A 21,371-nucleotide genomic window follows, 5' to 3' on the forward strand; every position below is an offset into this window, starting at 1 on the left:
TGAGCTATTAGGGTTGCCACCACCCCGGGAAGTTGAATTTTTAATTGAGTTGGTGCCAGGGCACAACCTATTTCTAAAGCCCCATATAGGATGCCCCCAAATGAGTTGAAGGAACTAAAGGTCCAAATTCAAGAGTTAGTTGAAAAGGTTTCATTAGACCCAGTGTTTCCCCTTGGTAGGCCTCAGTATTATCTTAAGGAAAAAGGGTGGTTCAATGAGACTGTGCATTGAATACTGACAGCTTAATCAAGTGATTCTCAAGAATAAGTATCCCCTTCCATGTGTGGATGATCTCTTGGACTAGCTTCGAGGAAATTCAGTCTTCTCTAAAATAGATTTGAAATCGAGCTATCACCAAGTGAGAGTTAGAGAAGAGGATATTAAGAAGATGACCTTTCGTACATGGTATAAGCATTTCGAGTTTGTGGTAATGCCATTTAGACTGACTAATGCCCCAGTGGTATTCATGGATTTAATGAATTGGGTTTTCAGGGAGTATTTGGATTGCTTCGTTATTGTATTTATTGATGATATCCTAATCTACTCTCCCAGTCTTGAGGAATATGAAGTCCATCTATGAATAATCTTGTAGAAACTCTGGGAAGAAAAGCTATATGCTAAGTTTAGTAAATGTGACTTCTGGTAAAGACAAGTGGGTTTTCTTGGACACGTAATCTCAGATAAGGGCATCTCAGTGGACCCCAAAAAGATTAAAGCTATTGTGGAATGGTTGAGACTTACAACAATGACGGGCATTCGAAGTTTCTTAGGTTTGGCCGGGTATTATAAGAGATTCATTAAAGGGTTTGCCCGCCTTTCTTTGCCTTTGACCAAGTTAACGAGGAAAGGAGTAAGATTTGAATGGAATGAAGCATGTGAGACTAGTTTTTAGGAGTTGAAGGGAAGATTGGCTACGACTCTAGTTTTGGCTATTCCTAGGAGTGAGGAGAAGTTTACCATCTATAGTGACACTTCGCATGCAGGATTGGGGTGCGTGATGATGTAAGATGGGCGTGTTAATGCTTACACATCTAGACAATTAAAGAGGCATGAGTTGAACTATCCCACGCATGAGTTGGAATTAGTGGCAGTCATTTTTGCCTTAAAGATTTGGAGGCACTATTTGTATGGTGAAAAGGTAGAAATATACACAGACCATAAAAGTCTAAAATATCTTCTTTCCTAAAAAGAAATGAACTTAAGATAACGTTGGTGGATAGAGTTGTTTAAGGACTTTGACTGTGAGATCCTTTATCACCTGGGAAAGGCTAATGTGGTGGCGGATGCATTGATCCAATGAGGAGCAGTGATGGCAACATTGATGGTCTGGGAATGGGGACTATTAGAACTATTAAGCGAGTTGTCTATCTCCACTTTGGATGAACAACCAATGGTGTGTTGTGCGTATATGAAAGTGCAGCCCGAATTACTTGATCACATCCGAGTCCAAGAATCTAATGATGTAAAGTTGAGTTAGATCCTAATAGATATTAAGAAATTTACTCCCTTGGGTTATAGTCGGAGGGGTGATGGCTTGTTGCTATTTCAAGGGAGAATTTGTATACCAGATGATGAAGAAATTAGGCAGGAGATCCTATCGGAAGCTCATTGGGCACGTTACACCATTCATCTGGGTGCAACGAAGATGTATTAAGACCTTCGCCATCAGTTTTGGTGGGAGGGTATGAAAAGGGATATAGCAAAATATGTTTCCCGATGTCTAGTATGTTAAGAAATAAAGGCAGAACATCAAATGCCAGCCATTTTGTTGCAATTGTTACCAATAGAAGAATGGAAATAGGACCAAATCTCTATAGATTTTGTGACCAGCTTGCCTATAACGACGAGAGGACATGATTCTGTATGGGTAGTTGTGGACAAACTCAAAAAATCAACCCACTTCTTGCCAATAAAAAGGTTACTCCTTCGAAGCGTTTGGCAAAATTGTATCTTGAAGAAATTGTGTGATTGCACAGTGTGCCTACTAGTATTGTGTCGGATCAAGATCCTTGATTTACTTCACATTTATGGGAAAATCTGCAAGATGCCCTAGGAACTAAATTGAAATTCAATACTGCGTTTCATTTGTAGATTGATAGGCATACTGAGAGGACGATCCGGACCTTGGAAGACATGCCGAGGGCTTGCGTGCTAGACTTCGGTGGAGGCTGTGACTACCATTCTAGTATTGGAATGCCACCATAGGAGACATTATATGGTAGACCATGTCGATCCTCGGTGTGTTGGACAAAAGTCAGGGATTAGGCATTAATGGGGCCGAAAATGATAGAGTACACAACATAAAAGATTTGAATTGTTAGGGCCTAAATGAAAAAGACCCAAGATAGATAGAAAAGTTATGCAGATAGAAGGCGACACAACTTAGAATTCATAGTGGGAGATCATATTTTGCTAAGAGTAATGCCTGTTAAAGGTGTACGCCGATTTGGCATTTCGAGAAAGCTTAATCCCTGATACATTGGACCGTTTGAAGTAGTGGAAAGAGTTGGTTTGGTGGCATATTGAATAGCCTTACCTCCTTAGTTGGCTGACGTTCATGATGTCTTTCATGTATCCATGTTGAGAAAATATGTACCTGATCCTCAACATATCATTGACTACCAGATTGTGGCAGTGAGAGAAGACACGTCATATGAAGAGTTGCCTTTGTGTATCTTAGAATGAAAGGAAAGGGTATTGAGAAATCGGTCCATTTCATTGGTAAAGGTGCTATGGTAGCATCACTAGCCAGAAGAGGCAACATGGGAGTGGGAAGAAGAGACGAAACGTTTATACCCCTACTGGTTCAAGTAACTAGGTATGAATTTGGGGGACTAAATTCTTTAAGGGGGGGGGGGGGGATTGTAACCACCCATTCATGCATAAATTGATAAGTAGCTAAAAGAAAAATATTGGATTATGTGGTTAAAAATTAAAATTTACTAAGTTGATTAATTTATGAGTTTTTGGGCAAAAGTGTTATAAGTGATATTAGTAAGGCAGGGTGCAGGTGTTAATAATCAAAACTATGGTATCAATGCGGAATTGCTGGAAGTGGTTGAGGAAATTCCTTAAAAGGAATTAAGTGGGTAATATAAAGTGAAGGAAACAGCTTACACAGGTGGCACGGGCGTGCGGGCAGTAAGCGTGGGAGGCAGGTTTGAGCCTTAGTTGAGCGCGCGTTGGGGGGAAAAATTGGTTGGATTTTTCTAACTCATTTTGGGCAAGGCAGTGCCACTGTTTGGCTACCACGCGACCAACCTTCCACCACTTTTTTTTTTTTGCCTATTTAAAGCCTAAATTGGGCAGGAACCATGCATTATGTGAGAGGAATTAAGGGAGAAAGAGTGGCATGAGCAGAAGTTGCGAAGGGAATGGAAAATTGGGAGGAAAATCAAGAAAAGTAGGGGAAAAATCTGCATAACTGAGGTTTAAAGTAGCCAGGTATGTGGGAAAATATTTATTAAGAATTTTCTATGGATTGGAATTAATTTTTAGGCCGAGATTTAATTATATGTGGCAAAAATATTGTTTGCAGAGAGCGAGCATTTAAAGGTGGAATTAGCTACAAATAGGCAAGTTCGCTTCCTTTCAAGCTATAGCAAAAGGATGTCAAGAGTGCATTTCTAAATGGGTATATTAAGGAGGAAGTATATGTTAAGCAGCCCCTAGGTTTTGAGGATCCAATTCATGAGGATTATGTATTCAAGCTTACCAAAGCTCTATATGGACTTAAGCAAGCTCATAGGGTATGGTATGAAACTTTAAATAATATCCTCATCAAGAATAATTCTACGAGAGGAAATATGGACACCACTCTCTATATCAAACAGGATAAAAAAGACATTCTTTTAGTCCAAATATATGTAGATGACATAATTTTTGGATCAAACAATGATAGGTTGTGCCAAGAATTTTCGCTATGATGCAAGCAGAATTTGAGATGAGCACGATAAGAGAATTAAACTATTTTTTAGGATTGCAAATCAAGCGGCTAAAGGATGGAATATTTATAAGTCAATCTATGTATATTTGAGATATCTTAAAGAAATTCAATATGTATATTTATAAGTCAATCTATGAGGTAAAAACCATGGATACCCTTATGAGCACATTTGTGAAAATGGATAAGGATGAAGGTGAAAAATCTATGGATAAAAAAAAGTATAGAGGTATGATAGGATCTCTTCTCTATCTCATTGCCTCTAGGCCTGATATTCTATTTAGTTTTGCTCTACGTGCTAGATATCAAAGTGATCATAAGGAATCCCATTTAGCAACTGTTAAAAGGATATTTAATTATCTTAAGGGATCTCCATCTTTAAGTCTATGGTATCCTAAAAATTCTCCCTTAGAACTTATGCCTATGTTGATGCTGATTTTGCTGGATGTAAAGTAGATAGAAAAAGCACTAGTGGCACTTGTCAATTGCTTGGTAGTATGTTCATCTCATGGTTATCTAAGAAGTAAAATAGTGTGGCCACCTCCACTACTAAAGTTGAATATGTATTAGTTGGTAGTTGTGCTCAAATTTTCTAAATAAAACAACAATTGGAGGATTATGGAATTAAGGTCAATCATATACCTATCAAATGTGATAATTCTAGTGTTATAAATTTGTCTAAGAATCTAGTTCATCATTCAAGGACCAAACACATTGAAATAAGGCATAATTTCACTAGAGATCATGTGCAAAAGGGGAATATAGTCTTAGAATATGTGCCCACTAAGAATAAATTAGCTAATATTTTTCCTAAGCCGTTGGAGAAAAATCAGTTCACAAAAATTAGAATTGAATTAGGTGTTATCGAAATTTGAGATGAAAAATATTTGAATACAAAGCCTAGAGTAGTTGAGTAAATTTGGTTCATAATTGAATATCTTGTTTCTCTAATCAGTAGATTTAATCTATAATCGAGTAAAAGTAGGTCATTAATTGAGCATGTTAGAGATCTTTCTGATGAGATAATTTTAATCGATTAAGAAAAGTTTGTAATTGACTATCATAAATCTATAATCGAGTAAAAATAGTTAATAGTCGAGTAATTTCTTAAGGTAGAGAAGATGCAAGCCTTGCTCAAGTAACACATCTAGGTTACTCGATTAAATCAAAAGCCTTAATCAATTACAATGCTTATATACTCGAGTATCAAGCTAATATCAAATCTAACTCGAGTATGCAAGAAAAATAGTTGAGTAAAAACTCAACCCATACTCTATTATAAACAAAAATTAGTCGAGTAATTTTTGCTTTATTAAGAATTTCAATGGACTTATAATGCTAGTATAAATGGAAGCTCACTCGATTACACCCTATCTCTTGACATTTTCACTCGAACCCTAGCTCTTGGCATTATGATTTTTAGGTAATGTTCGTGTCCACTCTTTTCGATTTCACTTGTTCTTGCATGAAATCATTTGATTTTCCTTTACCCAAATATGAATCAAAGCATTCCGTTATGAAAAATCTCTTATTCTGTACTCTTCAAATTAAGTCCGATAACACTGAAATGACACCCAAACATAAGGACAATACTTTTTCACCTAGCCAACACTCTTCGTCTAAGAAACCTAGGTAGAGACTATAAACACCACTTGCTATATTTTAAATTGAGCCTTAGTAATTCCAATGTTGAAAAAGACTCCATATGAATTGCTTAGAAATAAGAAATCAAATTTTAGTCATTTTCATGCATTTGGGTGCAAGTATTATGTTCTAAATAACAATAAAGATTTCTTAAACAAAGTTGATGCAAAATTTGATGAAACTATCTTCTCAAGATATGCTCTAGAAAACAAAATTTATAAGGGCTTTAATAAAAGAACTCAAATAGTTGAATAATCAATCCATGTAGCATTTGATGATTCAACACCCTCAATGTCTAAAATAATAATTAATGATGATGAATTTAAATCAAAATCCAAAATTAATGGAAAAAGAGAGAAGAAATATGAAATGGTTACTTCTCAAACTAATAATGATTTACCTAAAGAATTAAAATTTATTTAAAATAAACGTAAGGACCAAATCTTCCCAATAAAGGAGTTATAACAAGATCATCCCTTTGGAATTTATGTGAAAATTTAGCTTTTGTGTCATAGCTTGAACCTAAAAATTTTGAGAAAGCTAAAAAGGATGAAAATTGGATGATTAGCTATGCAAGAAGAAATGAAATAGTTTGAAAGAAATGAAGTTTGGAGTTTAGTTCCAAGCCATGAAAATTATTCAATCATTGAAACCAGATGGGCCTTTAGGAATAAAATGGATGAACTAGGAGTTTTAACTAGAAACAAGACAAAGCTTCTAGCTTAAGGGTATAAGAACAAGGAAGGAATTGACTTTGATGAAACATTTGCTCTTGTGACTAGATTAGAAGCCATTAGAATACTTCTTGTCTTTGCTAGTTACAAAGACTTAAAGTTATACCAAATGGATGTTAAAAGTGCCTTCCTAAATGGATATCTAAATGGAGAAATATATGTTTGAACAAACCCCTAGATTAGAAGCCATTAGAATACTTCTTGTCATTGCTAGTTACAAAGACTTAAAGTTATACCAAATGGATGTTAAAAGTGCATTCCTAAATGGATATCCAAATGAAGAAGTATATGTTGAACAAACCCCTAGTTTTGAAAATGAAAAACATTCTTATCATGTATATAAATTATTCAAAAATTTGTATGGTATGCAACAAGCTTCTAGAGCTTGACATGAAAGACTTAGCAAATTCCTACTTGAGAACAATTATAAAAGAGAAAAGGTAGACACCACCTTATTCATTAGAAATGATGATCAAGGAATGCTCATCATTCAAACTTATGTTGATGACATCATTTTCGGACTACAAATGAAAAGATGTTTAAGGAATTTGCTAACAATGTGCAAAAAGAATTTGAAATGAGCCTGATGGGTGAATTAAATTATTTTCTTGGTTTGAAAATAAAATAATTAGAAGACAAAATTTTTATTAATCAATTAAAATATGTTAAAGATCTTTTTAAAAGATTTGAACCTAATTTAAACAAAGAAAGGCCAATCCTTATGAGTATATCAACTAAATTAGATAAAAACAAAAATTTAAAAGACATAGTTAGATCATAAGAAATATAGAGAAATGGTTGGGTCATTAGTATACCTTACAACTATCAAACCCGATATAATGTTGTTGTGGGGTGCCCTAAAGTTCTCTTAAATGTCAAAGCAAATTCCAAGTTCATTCTTCCTTGGATAGTCTTTAGGACAAAAGCCTCTTGGACCCCCAATGGGTCCCCCTGGGATTGGCCTAGCATGCATATTTTTTTCCCAAGTCTAAGGACACCCTTTGGGGTCTCTTAGACCTAAGCCATCTGGTGGCCCAAAGCCCTATTTGGGGCCACCTGGAGATAGCCATTGGGGTGCCCCACCCCCGAAGACTTCTCCAGGCCTTCTAGCCTTCCTAAAGCACTTCCCGAAAGAGTTTTTCGGCTCAACCATGGGTCCCACTACTTCATCTATAAATACTCACCCCTTTGAAGGAAAATGGATCTTTTGGATCTTCTGGCTCCATAAATCCCCTAGACTCTCTTCATACCCATGCCCCAACACTCAATCTCTCTCTAAAACCCATTCAAAAACACAAATATATGATGTTTTACTCTTGTGATTGGTTTTGATGATGAAAACCAACAATTGGTTTTGAATCCTAAGTCAAACAAAAATCAATTTAACATATGATGGAAAACAGTTTCATCTACTTTGTCATCATGATCAATCAAACTATATTCTTATACGTGAAAATTTGCACAAACAAGTATTATGATGGAATCTCTTAAATGATTTTAAAAAATTAGTTTTGAACCATTGGTCAAAATGAAGCTAAAGTTTTTTAAATGCAAAAGACCATTTCTCAATCGGCTCTAGGAATTTGTCGATTGATAGAATGTATGTTCTGGATAGATTGATGATTTTGCCTTTCATATAATTTTGATGATAAAAATCAATTAAAATTTGATGATGAAATTATTTTATCAATGGTTATTATCTTGGTGCTCCAAATTACTTTTATATGATCTATTAAGCACTAAAATTAAAATCAATTTCATCATGTATTCCAATGTCAAAAATCTTGTAATAAATTTCTTGATGACATTTGGAATATTATGTTTAATTTTGGAGTGGAGAAAAAGTTTCAAATTAATTTTTTGATGATTGCTATAGTAATTGTTGGTTGCTATAGTAATTCAAGGTCACTATAGTGTTTTTTGATTGCTAAAGTATTTTGCTACAGTGCTATAGTAACTATCGATAGATTGCTTCCCATATGTCAACAGATCGAAGCTTTTTCACTAAAACTATCGACTGATTGTCACTAAACTGTCGACAAACCTTTGAAATTTTCTGTATTTGTTGACTAACTCCTTTCATCTGTAGATAGCTTCTTTCGTCTGACACCTTTAACGGCTAGTTTCTCCACTATTTCAAGTTGTTTCTTTCTCTCCAACGGCTATATTCTTGAAAGAGCTCGTGCAGCTCTATAAATAGAGAGCAAATGGATGAATCGGGATAACCAAGGGGATTGATTTCAAACTTTTAAGTGCTTTTTCTTTCAAGAGCTTAATTGTTTCATTTGTTCTTCATTTTTCTCTCTAAAGGCTTTGATTATCATTTGTCTTATTTTGTTCTTCATTTTTCTCTCTAAAGGCTTTGATTATCATTTATAACTAAGAATGTCTACTCTTAGATCATCTCTTTTGTATCATTCTTGGTTTTCCTAGCAAGATTGCTAGAGGGCCTACATAGATTGTAGGAGGTTGTATTTCCTAGCTTGTTGTTAGAGGGCTTTCTTGTTTAAGTAAAAGGTTGTAAATTCCTAACTTATTGCTAGAGGGGCTATCCAAAGAGATAGGAGAATTATAGTGAATTGATTGAAAATCCTTAGTGAGGTGCTAAGGTAGTGGATTAGGTTTGGTTTAAGTCGAACCACTATACATCGCTTGTGTCTTTCTTGTTTTTTTGTTTTTGTTTTACTTATAGCTTCAAGCAACTCTTTTACAAGCATTAAAATCTCATTTTTCACCAAAAAAGATTTAAACTTCAATCAAATTTTTAAATAACCCAATTCACCCCTCTCTTAGGTATTAGTGCCATTGCTATACAAACCTAACAATATCCATTTGAGACATAGAATAAACATACATTTGCATCATACATCAAACTTTGGACATACTTTGGACTATTATTTGACTTTGGCATTGGAGGGCCTGTGTGGGGGAATCAACCACCTGCCTTTCTGACCTTTATTTGTGACCGCATGCCAACTTTGAGCCTAGCTCACTTGAAAGACCGGTAGCGCACCCTCTCGAAGACCCATCCAGAAGCCCTTAAGGACCCATTCGAGTTCCTACTTCATTGGGTTTCAGGCTCGAACCATTCCAAATTTATTTGGCCTCACTCATGGCATCTTGGACCCTCTATCGTGGTGAAGGACTCTGGTTTGGCTGATCCCATGATAAATAAATTTAATTGTTGTAGTTAGGTAACAACAAATGTTAAGTGTGTGCTCTTGAGCAAGATTTCAATCCAAAACTAAGGAGTCACACCTAACTACTTTTAAGAGAATATTTAAATATCTTTTAGGGACTAAAGATTTAGGTTTATGGTATCGAAAAGGTACATCTTTTGCGATAATTGGATACATTAATGCTAATGTTGCTTGAAGTAGAACATATAGAAAAAGTACAAGCGACACAGGTTATTTCTTAAGATAATCACTCGTTTCTTAGTTTAATACAAAATAAAACTCAGTGACACTCTCAAGAGGTGAAATTGAATATATAGTAGCCACGAGCTATTGTGCCCAAGTAATGTGGATCAAACAACAAATGAAGGATTATGACATGATGTATGATCATATTTGCATTAGGTGTGATAATATAAGTGGTATTCAGCTAACAAAGAATCTGAAAGAGTAATATAGGAGTGTACACCTAAGAGGAAGGGGGGGGGGGTGGTGAATTGGATGTTTCAAAACTTTTTCAATTTAAAATAAATTCTATATACAATTGTTTTTGAGTCCTTTTATAGTTTTGAAAACAATGCTATGAATGTAGATTGAAAATGTTTGAGATGTGAAAATTAAATGTAAGAGAAATAAAATAGACAACACATAATATTTATGGTGGTTTGGTTCAACATGACCTACTCCATTACTTTGGTTCCTCACCAAGGAGTTTAGAGAATCCACTATGAAGTGCCTGTTTAGATAGGCGAGGACTATGCTCTATTTTGGTAGCTTTTTTAAAGGCTTAACTATAACCTTATAGTAGATTTTACAAGGCTTAACTATAACCTTTTATGCCTTTTACAAGGATAAGGCACTAACTTGTACAGGAAATTCAAATAGAAAATTATGGAGTAGAAGCTCACAAGATAAACAACTCTCAAATGAATGGGCAGAAGCTCCTAGAGCAAATAACTCTCAAAAATATGAATGAAAGATCAAGAGGGACTTTTAAGAATATAGAGAATATGAATGGTAAAATTGATAAAAGCTTTCCACTCCTTGAGTATAAAGACTTGTTTATAAAAGAAATCACAAAGATAAACTCTTTAATCAGGTTAGCTTTTCTTTTTCTTTCTCTTCCTTTTCAGTCTCCTTAAGAGAACTTTCCATTAGACTTGCTAACCTCAACTTCGTGCATGCCATGGGTATTTATAGTTTGACTTCTTTAATGCACTTGTTGATTTGTCCAAAGGATAATAGCTTTGAAACTTGTAACCTGGAAGATATTTCTATTTTCTACCATGCCAAAGGTTAGAATATGTCTTTGAAGTTCAAACATAGTTAACTTTCACAAAAGATTATTCAGACAACATTTAATGAAGAGTTGACTGTCTGAAATGAAAAACTGTATGTATTTAATGCAGTTTATAACATATATAAATTTTAAATTTTCATAAAGCATTACTCGAGTAAAGTAGTCTGTTACTTGAGTGAGATACAACGTTACTCAAGTGATATCAATAGTTACTCAATTAAGATGAACATCACTCGACTATTGAATAATCTTACTCGATTAAGATTATCAGTTGCATGAGTCATTAGTAGATTAAAAAGATTTGTTACATGACTAAAAAATGATATTACTCTATTACAAGCATATCTTAGTCGATTAACTTTGATATTTTACTCTTGTGTTTGGGTTTGATGATGAAAAACAAAATCAATTTATTCCCTAAGTCATTTTTCAAGAATATGATTTGTTGGAGATTATGATTTGTCAAGAATATGAAAAACAAAATGATCTATGATTTTCTATATTAGTTGGAGATTAACAAAAATAAGTATTATAGTATTTTGTGTATCAAAATGAACCAAGAAATGTTATTTCTTTAAGTCTAAAAGATTAACACATTATAAGAAGACATATTAGAAAATGTTTTCATTTTGAAAAACTATCTCCAATTATTTTGATAGCTAATATTCATTGTTGTTAAAACAATTTTTAATGAATTTTTCAATAAATAAAAGGTTTGTATTTTGAGAGTGGTAAATTTACTAAATCTCGAGTTTGTACTAAAACCAAAATTCTATTTTCTTATGGTTATGGATTTTGATTTTTTAGATATTTTTTATTGAATGCAAATAGGGTGTACTTGTTAGAGTTATGCCCCACAAGACAAATATATTTACATGTAATTGATTATACTTTACATTTTGATTCTTTATCTTCAATCAATTGTTATAGCAAGGCATTATATTTTTATTTGTCATTGATGGTTGTCATCATTATTTATTGTAATCCATACTTGACAAAGTCCATAGATCAAATAGGCTCATGGAATATGGTCGTGCATAGAGATGACAATCATGAAACATATTCCTTTCAAGCCTTGATCTTAGATGTTCCTAGTTATAGAGTTATTAGGATTGAACACTAATAACTCGGATAGACTAGCACATATGATGCATGCTCAATTAGGAGAATGTCTCGTTTCATGGACATTGGTGTGAGGACACTAGTGCATATATGTGGGTATTTATTATAAGAATAAGTACACTGAACTGACCCGCTATAGAATTCCTAATGGTTATTATTTAATGTCGAATTGGAATTCTTGTGTTGCAATAGTGCAGATTGATCCTTAAACTTGAGACATCATGGTAGTCTTATATTTGATTGATTACGCTTTGGTTCTTTTTTGGATTCTAATGGAATCATTAACAAATTATCACTGGGCGTAACCTTATCACATATGAAGGCTTGTGAATGTCGAAATAGGATTCATCACTTATCGATAAGATGAGAAGATGTCCTATGTATTCCAATGATTTCATGACTGAGGAAATCCTTGGCCAAGGTGAGGTGAAAATCAAGAGGTGTTTTGATTACACCTATCAAGTCATAAATTTAGAATGGATACATAGTTATTGAATGATTAGGGTTTCGTTATAAAACTATACCTTAAATTCAATCGGGACATAGATTGATGAAAGGATTTTACTGCACGGTAATTGCAATTGAAAAGGTCCGTGTTTTTTCATCGTTGGTTAGGTATTCATGGCATGTTGCTAGACGTTAACCATGATATGTAGGATTTTAGAATTAATTTGATTAATTCTAAAACTATTAATTAAAGAGTTTAATTAAGAAGCCCATGAGATGTGTTAATTAAGAAGCCCATAAGTTTAATTAAAGAGTTTAATTAATCTAATAAGTTGGGCCTTCATATAGCCCAATGGAATTGGCCCTCCATCTAGCCCAATGGTGGACCTAAGGGGTCACACACTTAGGTAGAGCCCGTTCCATAATTTAAAAGAGAGATTCGGCCCAATGTGATTATGGGCCGGGCTTAAATTGTTTAGGGGTTTTTCAAGGCACGATTAGGGTTTTTAACTCTATAAATATGCCGCTTAAGAAGCTGAAAAAAAAGAAGACGAAATTTGGATCTCTCTCAAGAGGCGCCTAGGGTTGCTAGCACTACTCGAGGCATTCGTGGAAAGGGTCGATCGTGTAGACCGACTTGGAGGAGTTCTCGCTTGCGACTCATCGGATTAAATAAGGCAGAATCGAAGCTACACGGTCAGTTGGTTTCTAACAGTACTTTCCTATTTACATTTATGCATTAAAGTAAATGGAAGGTAAAATATAAATTAAAGAAAATGAGAACATTTACTTAAACTAAAGAAATGTAAATATGTTGTAATGTGGACATTTATGTATCAAATTCATCTATCGACTAAATGCTCTTCATTTGTCGACTAACCCTTCAAATTGTCGACTAACTCTTTTAGTTTGTTGACTAACAGAATAGATATATTGGCTCTGTCGACTAAGCCTTAGGTTTTATCGACTAATCTTTGCTTTTGTTGACTAACATTAAGTTATTTTGTATAAATTTCTATGTTAGTCTCAATCTGTCAACTAAGCTTTCCATTTTGTCGACTAACAGATTTAATAAATTCATTTTGTTGATTAAGTGTATTAATCTGTCGACTATGTCTTGTTTTGTTACTTGATTCTGTTGACTATCTATTTTCTTCTGTCGACTAACTCTTTTGGCGGCTAGTTTTTCAAATCCCAACGGTCACAAACGGCTAGTTTGCTCTTTGATCTTTTGGAATGCTTATAAATACAAGTCATGCATGAACTTGAGAAGGCTAATGGATGGGAACGAGTTGATCTAAAGATTACAAATCATTTTATTCGAGCTGACAAGAATTTGTGCCTTTATTGTTGTATTTTTCTCTTCAAGGCTTTGTTCTATCATTGTAAATTTATTCTTAAGTCTTGTTTTCATTGTGAGAGAACTTGTAACTAAGAGTGTTAACTCTTAGCTTTTCTTTTTTCATTTGTATCGTTCTTATTTTCCTAGTTTGTTGTGCTAGAGGACTTGCTCTTTGAAGTAAGGGGTTGAAATACCTAGCTAGGTGTTAGAGGGATTGCTTGTATAAGCAAGAGGTTTGTAATTTCCTAATCTTGGACTAGAGGGCCTATTTGGTTAAGTAAGAGGTTTTAGTGGATTGTTTACAAAATCCTTAGTAAGGAGCTAAGGTAGTGGATTAGGCTTGGGTTAAGTCGAACTACTATAAATCCTTGTGTTCTCTTGTGCTTGTGTTCCTTGATCTTTATCTTTCCAAGCATTCATTTATTCTTCACTTGATTCACATATTTATCTTTCTTGATTTACATTTGTCATTTTATATGTCTTATGTTTTAAATCACTAAAACCTCAATTTGTATAATTTTTTTTTCAAGTTTTATCAAGTTTTTAAATCACCCGATTCACCCCCCTAGGTGCGTGCCATAGGATTTCAAACCTATCAAACTTTTCAACCACTTGTTGATTCAAATATGTTACTTGATTAAGCACTTTTAATACTTGACTAAGGTATAACATTACTTGATTAAAATTTCTTCTTAGTCGGTTAATAATTTGAATACAGAGACTAATAATCTGTTCAATAATTTTTACTCTACTAAAACATTTAGTTACTAGACTAAGTACGTACGAAGTTACTCAATTAATATTAACTTCTCAATTGACTAAAAGTTCAAGTACAAAGACTTAATATTTTGCTCATGAATTATTACTCGACTAAAATACTTGGTTACTTGACTAAGGTATATGTTATTGGATTAGAACAACTTCTCAGTCAATTAAGAATATAAGTACAAAGACTTGTCATTTTGATCTCAATTTATTACTCAATTAAGAAATATAGTTACTCAACTAAAATGTCTGTTAGTCAATTAACTTTTTTGGTTACTCAATTAATGCTATTCCAACACTTATTCGAGTAATACAGATGAGTAATCAATTGATCAATCAAGTCTACTGCTCTTACTTGATAAAAAAAGAATTAGCTGAGTATAACAATTGTTACTCAACTAAATTAATTCCTTACTTGATTAAAAGATTATTGCTTTATTAAGCTCAAATATTAGTTGATTAATCCTTGAAACCCTAACATTTCTTACTCGACTACACATATTCAATACTCGAGTAATGTCTGAGAGTCAGTTACAACTTAATTTCCCAAACATAGTTACTCGATTAACATTGAGCTTTACTTGAATAAAAAGCATGTTAATTGACTAAGGATTATTGTTACTTGATTAACACCTTGATATTTTGTAATCTTAATAGCTTGATTATTGGTTTTAAGACTTGATTTTAAATACTCAAGTATTAGTCACTCAATACTCGATTAAATAGTTCTAAATTCTTTAAACAATTAATGACTTGCTTATCAAACAACAAGGATTTAACCTTTAAGTCCTTTTAAGTGTTTTTTTTTTTTTTTCTGTTTTCAATATCATTCAATTTCAAGATATTTGTATCAAATTATTAAAACACTTGAGAATCTTAAGTACTTGACATTTTTCCTTCTAAACATCAAATAGTTAAATTGAGTGATTTTCTAGAAGTTAAGTATCATTATATCACTTGAGTATATTAGCAACCTATTACAGCTCGACACTACCAACAATTGTGAGAGTCAATGGAGAAATAAGGGTACTCGAGATTCTTGGAGAAAAAATGGTGAAGACTCTCACAATCTAGCCTTAATTAGTGGAGAGAAGTTGAGTGATCTTGGAGCTCTAATGGAAACATGTTCAAATCAAGATGACAATCCAATCGAGATAAATTCGGAAAGTTCAAATTTGCATCTACAAGGTAGTTCAACAAATTCTGAATAAAGAGTGATTCTCTGTTATCAAATTCCCCTGTTATGAAGTTGTCATTATAACAAATGGAGTGCACAATAGATTATCAAACAACTCAATCTAGAACCATATTTCATGGGATTTCTCTTTTATTTGATTTACAATTGAATCATTGTAATTTTATTTAAATATTGCACTCGTATTGGCTATGTGTTTATGTTGCTATCGAATGAACTTTGAGTTTCATTTTTTTTCTTTCAAAACAAATACTCAATTGGTTTAGTTTCTTCTTTATGGTATCAAAGCCATTGCAAACACTAGGCACAACCTATCACAGATCTTGCATTTTTTTTTTTCTCTTCAACTTTCATCTTATCTTTCGCTCATTTCTTTCACCATGACTACCTTGTCACTTAATGTTGGCAACTTTATCACCCTCCAACTCACCCCAAACAATTACCCCTTATGGCGTGAGCAAGCATTGGCTCTTTTCGAGAGTTAAGAAATGGTCGGGCATCTCACAAATGAAGATCCTGCTCCAACCAAATACACAAATGTAAAAACCTCACCACCACAATTAACAGATGCTTTTATAGTATGGCGAAAGTCAGATCATCTCTTTCGGGGGTGGATCATTGGAACACTCTCTGAGGAAACTCTGGGACTCGTTGTTAGTCTCGACACAACTCATACTATTTGGGAGGCTCTCAAAAATGCATATGCACAAAACTCACAAGAACGTGAGTTCACACTTTGACAACAAGTGACCTATCTTCGAAAGGAAGACAACACAACAATCATAGAACATATTCACACCTTCAAAGGTCTCTGTGACAATTTATCAGCCATTGGAAAGCCCCTACCAGACCAAGAAAAAGTCTTCTGTCTTCTTACTAGCCTTGGTCCTCATTATGAAACATTCACAACAACCATGTTGAAGCCCCCCCAGGCCATCATACTCTGAGTTGGTCTCTTAACTCCAAAACTTTGATCAAAGGCGTAACTGGTTCTCTAACCACATAAACATCCCAACTTCTTCCCTCACTCATCAAATGGCTTTTTATGGACAATAGCAGCGACGCCCATAGCCAAACTCTTCAGGTTATCATGCACCTTCACAAAAATTCACCACCAATGGTCATAGATTCCGGGCTCAATAGCAAAAGGACTATTCTTCAGCAAACTCACAACATCGACCTCCACGACTTGGTGAGCGTCGCATGACACCTGTAGAGAGGGACAAGTACTGTGACCAACAATGCCAATATTGTGGGATATTGGGCCATGTTGCTAAGATATGCTTGTGGGTGACAAAGAAACTCGCTTAAAAAGATGAGATTCCATAAGCACTTGCAGCACTCACTTTGGACACCACCATTGTCGACACCAAATGGACAACGAACACTGGGGCTTCTAACCATATAACAGGTAAGCTAGGTATGCTAACTAACCTTCGTAAATACTCTGGTGTTGACTCTATGCTAATTAGAGATGGGTCTTCCATGCCAATTATTGCAATTGGTGATTCTTATATAAAACAAAAGGTGTCTACCTTACCTCTCAATGATGTTCTATTGGTTCCTAACTTTTCAAAAAAGTTTACTTTCAATGAGCCAGTTAACTAAACAATTTCCTGTTAATTGTGAATTTTCTAATGTTGATTTTTGTGTTAAGGAATGGGAAACAAGCTAGGCAGTGATAATATGGAAGAGCAAGTGTGATCTCTATGTCTTATCCACTTCACCAGAGTTGTATTTCTCCCATCAGTTCAAATCTGGCACTGTAGAAGTTTGGCATCAACGCCTAGGCCACCCACAATCTTCAGCTTTACAAATGCTAAAAAATAAAGGTCTTATTAATGTCTTAGGGACAACAAAATTTCAACATCTTTGTGATAGTTGTCAACTAGGAAAACTTAGTCATTTACCTTTTTCTTGTTCGGAACATTCAAGTACTAGTGTGTTTGAAAAAATTCATTGTGATTTGTGGGGACCTGCACCCGTTTTATCAATTGCAAAATTTAAATATTATGCTTGTTTAGTTGATGATTTTTCTAAGTATACGTGGATTATTCCCTTGCGCAAAAAATATAATTTTTTTTAATGCATACTTAGCTTTTGAGGAATATGTTAAAAGACAATTTAACAAGCAAATTAAAATTTTTCATTCAAACGGAGGTGGTGAGTTCATTAATTCAAAACTGTTGACTCATTTTCTTTCTATAGTCATTGTTCATCGGGTATCATCCCCATATACCCCTGAGCAAACTGGTACAGTTGAAAGGCGTTATATGACTATAAGAGAATTAGGAATGACTATGTTATTTCACTGTGGTGCACCCTTATTCTTATGGATATAAGCCTTCACCACAGCTTTGTATCTTATGAATCACCTACCTTCATCTGTTATCAACTTTGAAACACCATATTTTCACTTCATGGGACACATCCAGATTATTCCTCACTTTGAGCATTTGGGTCTAGGTGTTTTCCCTACACTTGGGATATATGAAAACATAAATTTGATCCAAAAACACTTCCATGCATTTTTGTTGGCTACAGTGAAAAGCATAAGGCTTATAAGTGTTATCATCCATCAAGTAAAAAGTTTTTATCTCTCGTCATGTTGTCTTTAATGAGTTATTTTTTCCATATAAGCCTATCAAAAAATCCTGCATGACAGCAAATCAACCATAAGTAATTAGTATTTTTGATTCTTGGTTACCATATAGTAACATTTCTTCTTCTGCAGGTACAACTTTGGACTCTCCCTCACTCCCATGTGAAAGTCCCTTGCTGCCAATTGACATTTGTTCTCCACTAAGTTTTTCCCAAAATTCTAGTCCCACAGAGTCATCACAGCAATCCCCCTCAATTGAGTCTCTGACCAGTGAAAAAATTAATGAATTTCATTAGTCTCTTCACAACACTAGTTCACTCGAAACAATTCTATCTCAAGAATGTCAAGAGTCCACGAGTCTTCTTTTTCTTAACCCTAGTCGACTAATTGCAAAAACCCCATCACAAACCTCATCTTCCTTATCATCCACCCTTCTCTTCATCACAAACCATCACTCTAAGCCATGCCACCAAAGATTTGTGACAAAAGCTCATCTTTGAGCGTAACTCCTCCTTATTGCAATAGTCAAAACTTAGGTTGTTGGTCTCAAATTGGTCGACCACAAGGCACCATTCCTCTTAAAATCTTAGATTCACCTAAGCCTCAAACATGATTGAATCATACCTTATTATAATGAACTTTGAGTTAGATACCTTATGAGTCATCCCTAGAACTCTTTGACTCACAAGAACAATGAACAAAGATGTGATAGGAATACAATTTTGTAAATTTCTTATTTTCCAAACCCAAGGAAAAGTTCAAAGCATTGATTAGTCAAAAAATCATCAAAGGCCGCTAAGTCATCTTCACCAAGCTACAAGAACAACACTTCCCTTTTCTTGACTATCTTAGTAAGTGCGGACCCATCATTTCTTTAGATAAACCTATCTATCTAGAATGGTCAAAACATTTTATTTTTTTGCAAATTTATCTATCACACACAATCCATTCATTGTTCTTAGATGAGTGAATGATACCAATTTTGAATTTTCCCTGTATGATCCCAATACCATTTTCAGGATAACTTCTAATTGTTGATAATAATGAACTATCACAAATAAATACCATTGTTGGTCAAATTGCTTTCTCAACTTCAATCCTGAAGAAGCAATCAAAGTCTTAACACACGATCAATATTTTCCAAATTGGCTTCTTATGGCTAATAACTTTGATATTAGCTCCCGGAGTCCCCACAACCAAGGAAATCGAGAAGGAGCGTTAGAAAGAATGGGTACAAAATAAAATTCAATTAAGAACACTCACTCCATTACACAAAATAATGAGGATTACAACCATTTTTCTATTCAGATAAGATAAACATCAAGCTTTACAACTCATTAGGCTTTCTCATATGACAATGGAAGCCATAAGCCTTTACTTATAACATCATTCATATAACACATACATGAGGGTTCAACCGCCCAAATTTCTCAACAGAATTACAACAGCATAAACAACTTTGCTTTGCACTTGAACCATCCCCAAAACTTTTTAGTTTAGTAAGCTCTGTACACATCTAACCCAAAATGGAATTATGCCCTACTAGGATCACCCTCTACTTTAGCCTTGCCTTACCTGAAATGGTGTAAAACAAGAATGAGCCATAAGTTCCAGCAAGTATAATATTAAATGAAAGTACATTTGAATATAGGTTTCAGCATTAGGTAGACTCATGAAATACCCACCCATCAATAACATGGAGTAACATGAACCATCAAAAGATAGAAATACACACAATAACATGAGTCCACAACAGATGTAGCACACGATGGCATGAGTTAACAATGAATGGAGACACTATAGCTCGAGTCTTTACTAGATAGACTCATCAACGAGGAGCAATGCAACACAACACCATGAACATCTTCACATGCACCCATGTCATGCATCATCCCCATATGCTCAACGGATGAGATTTACAATTATTTGAAACCACATAAACTCACACATATATACATATCAAGCGATTTTTGGGGCTCTTTAGCTCAACCCAATGTCTATGCCTTCATATCGCATACGCCCATTGGGGCCTATTAGCTCAACTCAATGTCTATGTCTTCATATTGCATACGCCTATTGAAGCCCATTAGCTCAACCCAAAGCCTTGATACAAAAATAACATACTCAACATAATATATGAAAACATGCATATGAAATGCTTTCCAACCATAAGCTTCCACATTGCTCAACAATAGCTCTTTATCATGCCTATACATGCACATTTAACCCCAAAATACAATTATTGAAGAAGTGAAACCAAGAGAGAACCATTCAAGAAGCAACTTGATTGTGGAAAGTTAACTTCTTGCTATAGGAAGTCGACTTCTGGCTATGAAAAGTTAACTTTTCCAAAGCTTTAGCCGACCCGATCGAGAGCTGGATATGCAGAATCGACTTGGCCAAGAGTTGACTTTTGGACAGTTGACTTCTGGCCTTAAAAGTTGACTCTCTGAACAATGGAAGTCAACTCCTAAACAATAGAAGTCGACTCTTCAAAGATAGAACTGCCAAAATCAAAAACAAAATCTAAACCAAACAACCAAGATCACTAAATCTTGCTTTGCTATTGATCCTAACCAATAAAAACACCATTCCTTAGAAATTATTGGGTGGCACAAACCCTATTTGAAGTTCCAAAAGGCTTTAACAAGAATCATCCAGAATCAAGGAAGATTTACAAAGTTTTCTACATACACATCATTTTCGAGAACTCTCTTCTGAGATAGAAAGCTTTTCTTCGATAAATCACCAAGATCCCATGATTCAAGACTTTAAAATTAAGAGAGGAGTTAGAACTTGCATTTAAAAATGGAGAAGAGGAAGAGAACTTGCTTTAGAATGAATTTAGATGGCTTAATTGAAGAATAAGGAAACCACGAATTAAATAGCTGGAATCAGGATACAAACCAACATAACAGCAACTTAAATCCTCTTTTAAAGCTCCAACTCAAAGAGAAGACAAGAAAATGGAAGAAGAAGAAAAGGAGACAAGAGAAGGAGGAAGAAGATAGAGTAAAGAGAGGAAGAGAATGGCTTGCACGTCAAGTCCCCCCTTCCTTTTATATTTTCCATTTTCTTTTATTTAAACCCACATATATATC

The 21,371-nt window shown here is 34.5% G+C and overlaps 1 protein-coding gene across 1 annotated transcript in view; it reads right to left on the reverse strand.

Annotated features, from left to right (window-relative positions):
- Nucleotides 1-19,810: 19,810 nt before the first annotated feature.
- LOC127804711 (uncharacterized) overlaps nt 19,811-21,371 on the reverse strand; it is a 28,476-nt gene continuing 26,915 nt past the window's right edge. The window contains exon 3 of the mRNA XM_052341662.1: nt 19,811-19,845. Coding sequence (XP_052197622.1) covers nt 19,826-19,845 — 20 coding nt within the window. The 3' untranslated portion in view covers nt 19,811-19,825. The remainder of the gene's footprint in view (nt 19,846-21,371) is intronic.

The sequence above is a fragment of the Diospyros lotus genome, chromosome 6 (assembly GCF_014633365.1).
Source record: "Diospyros lotus cultivar Yz01 chromosome 6, ASM1463336v1, whole genome shotgun sequence".
Taxonomy (NCBI): Eukaryota; Viridiplantae; Streptophyta; class Magnoliopsida; order Ericales; family Ebenaceae; genus Diospyros; species Diospyros lotus.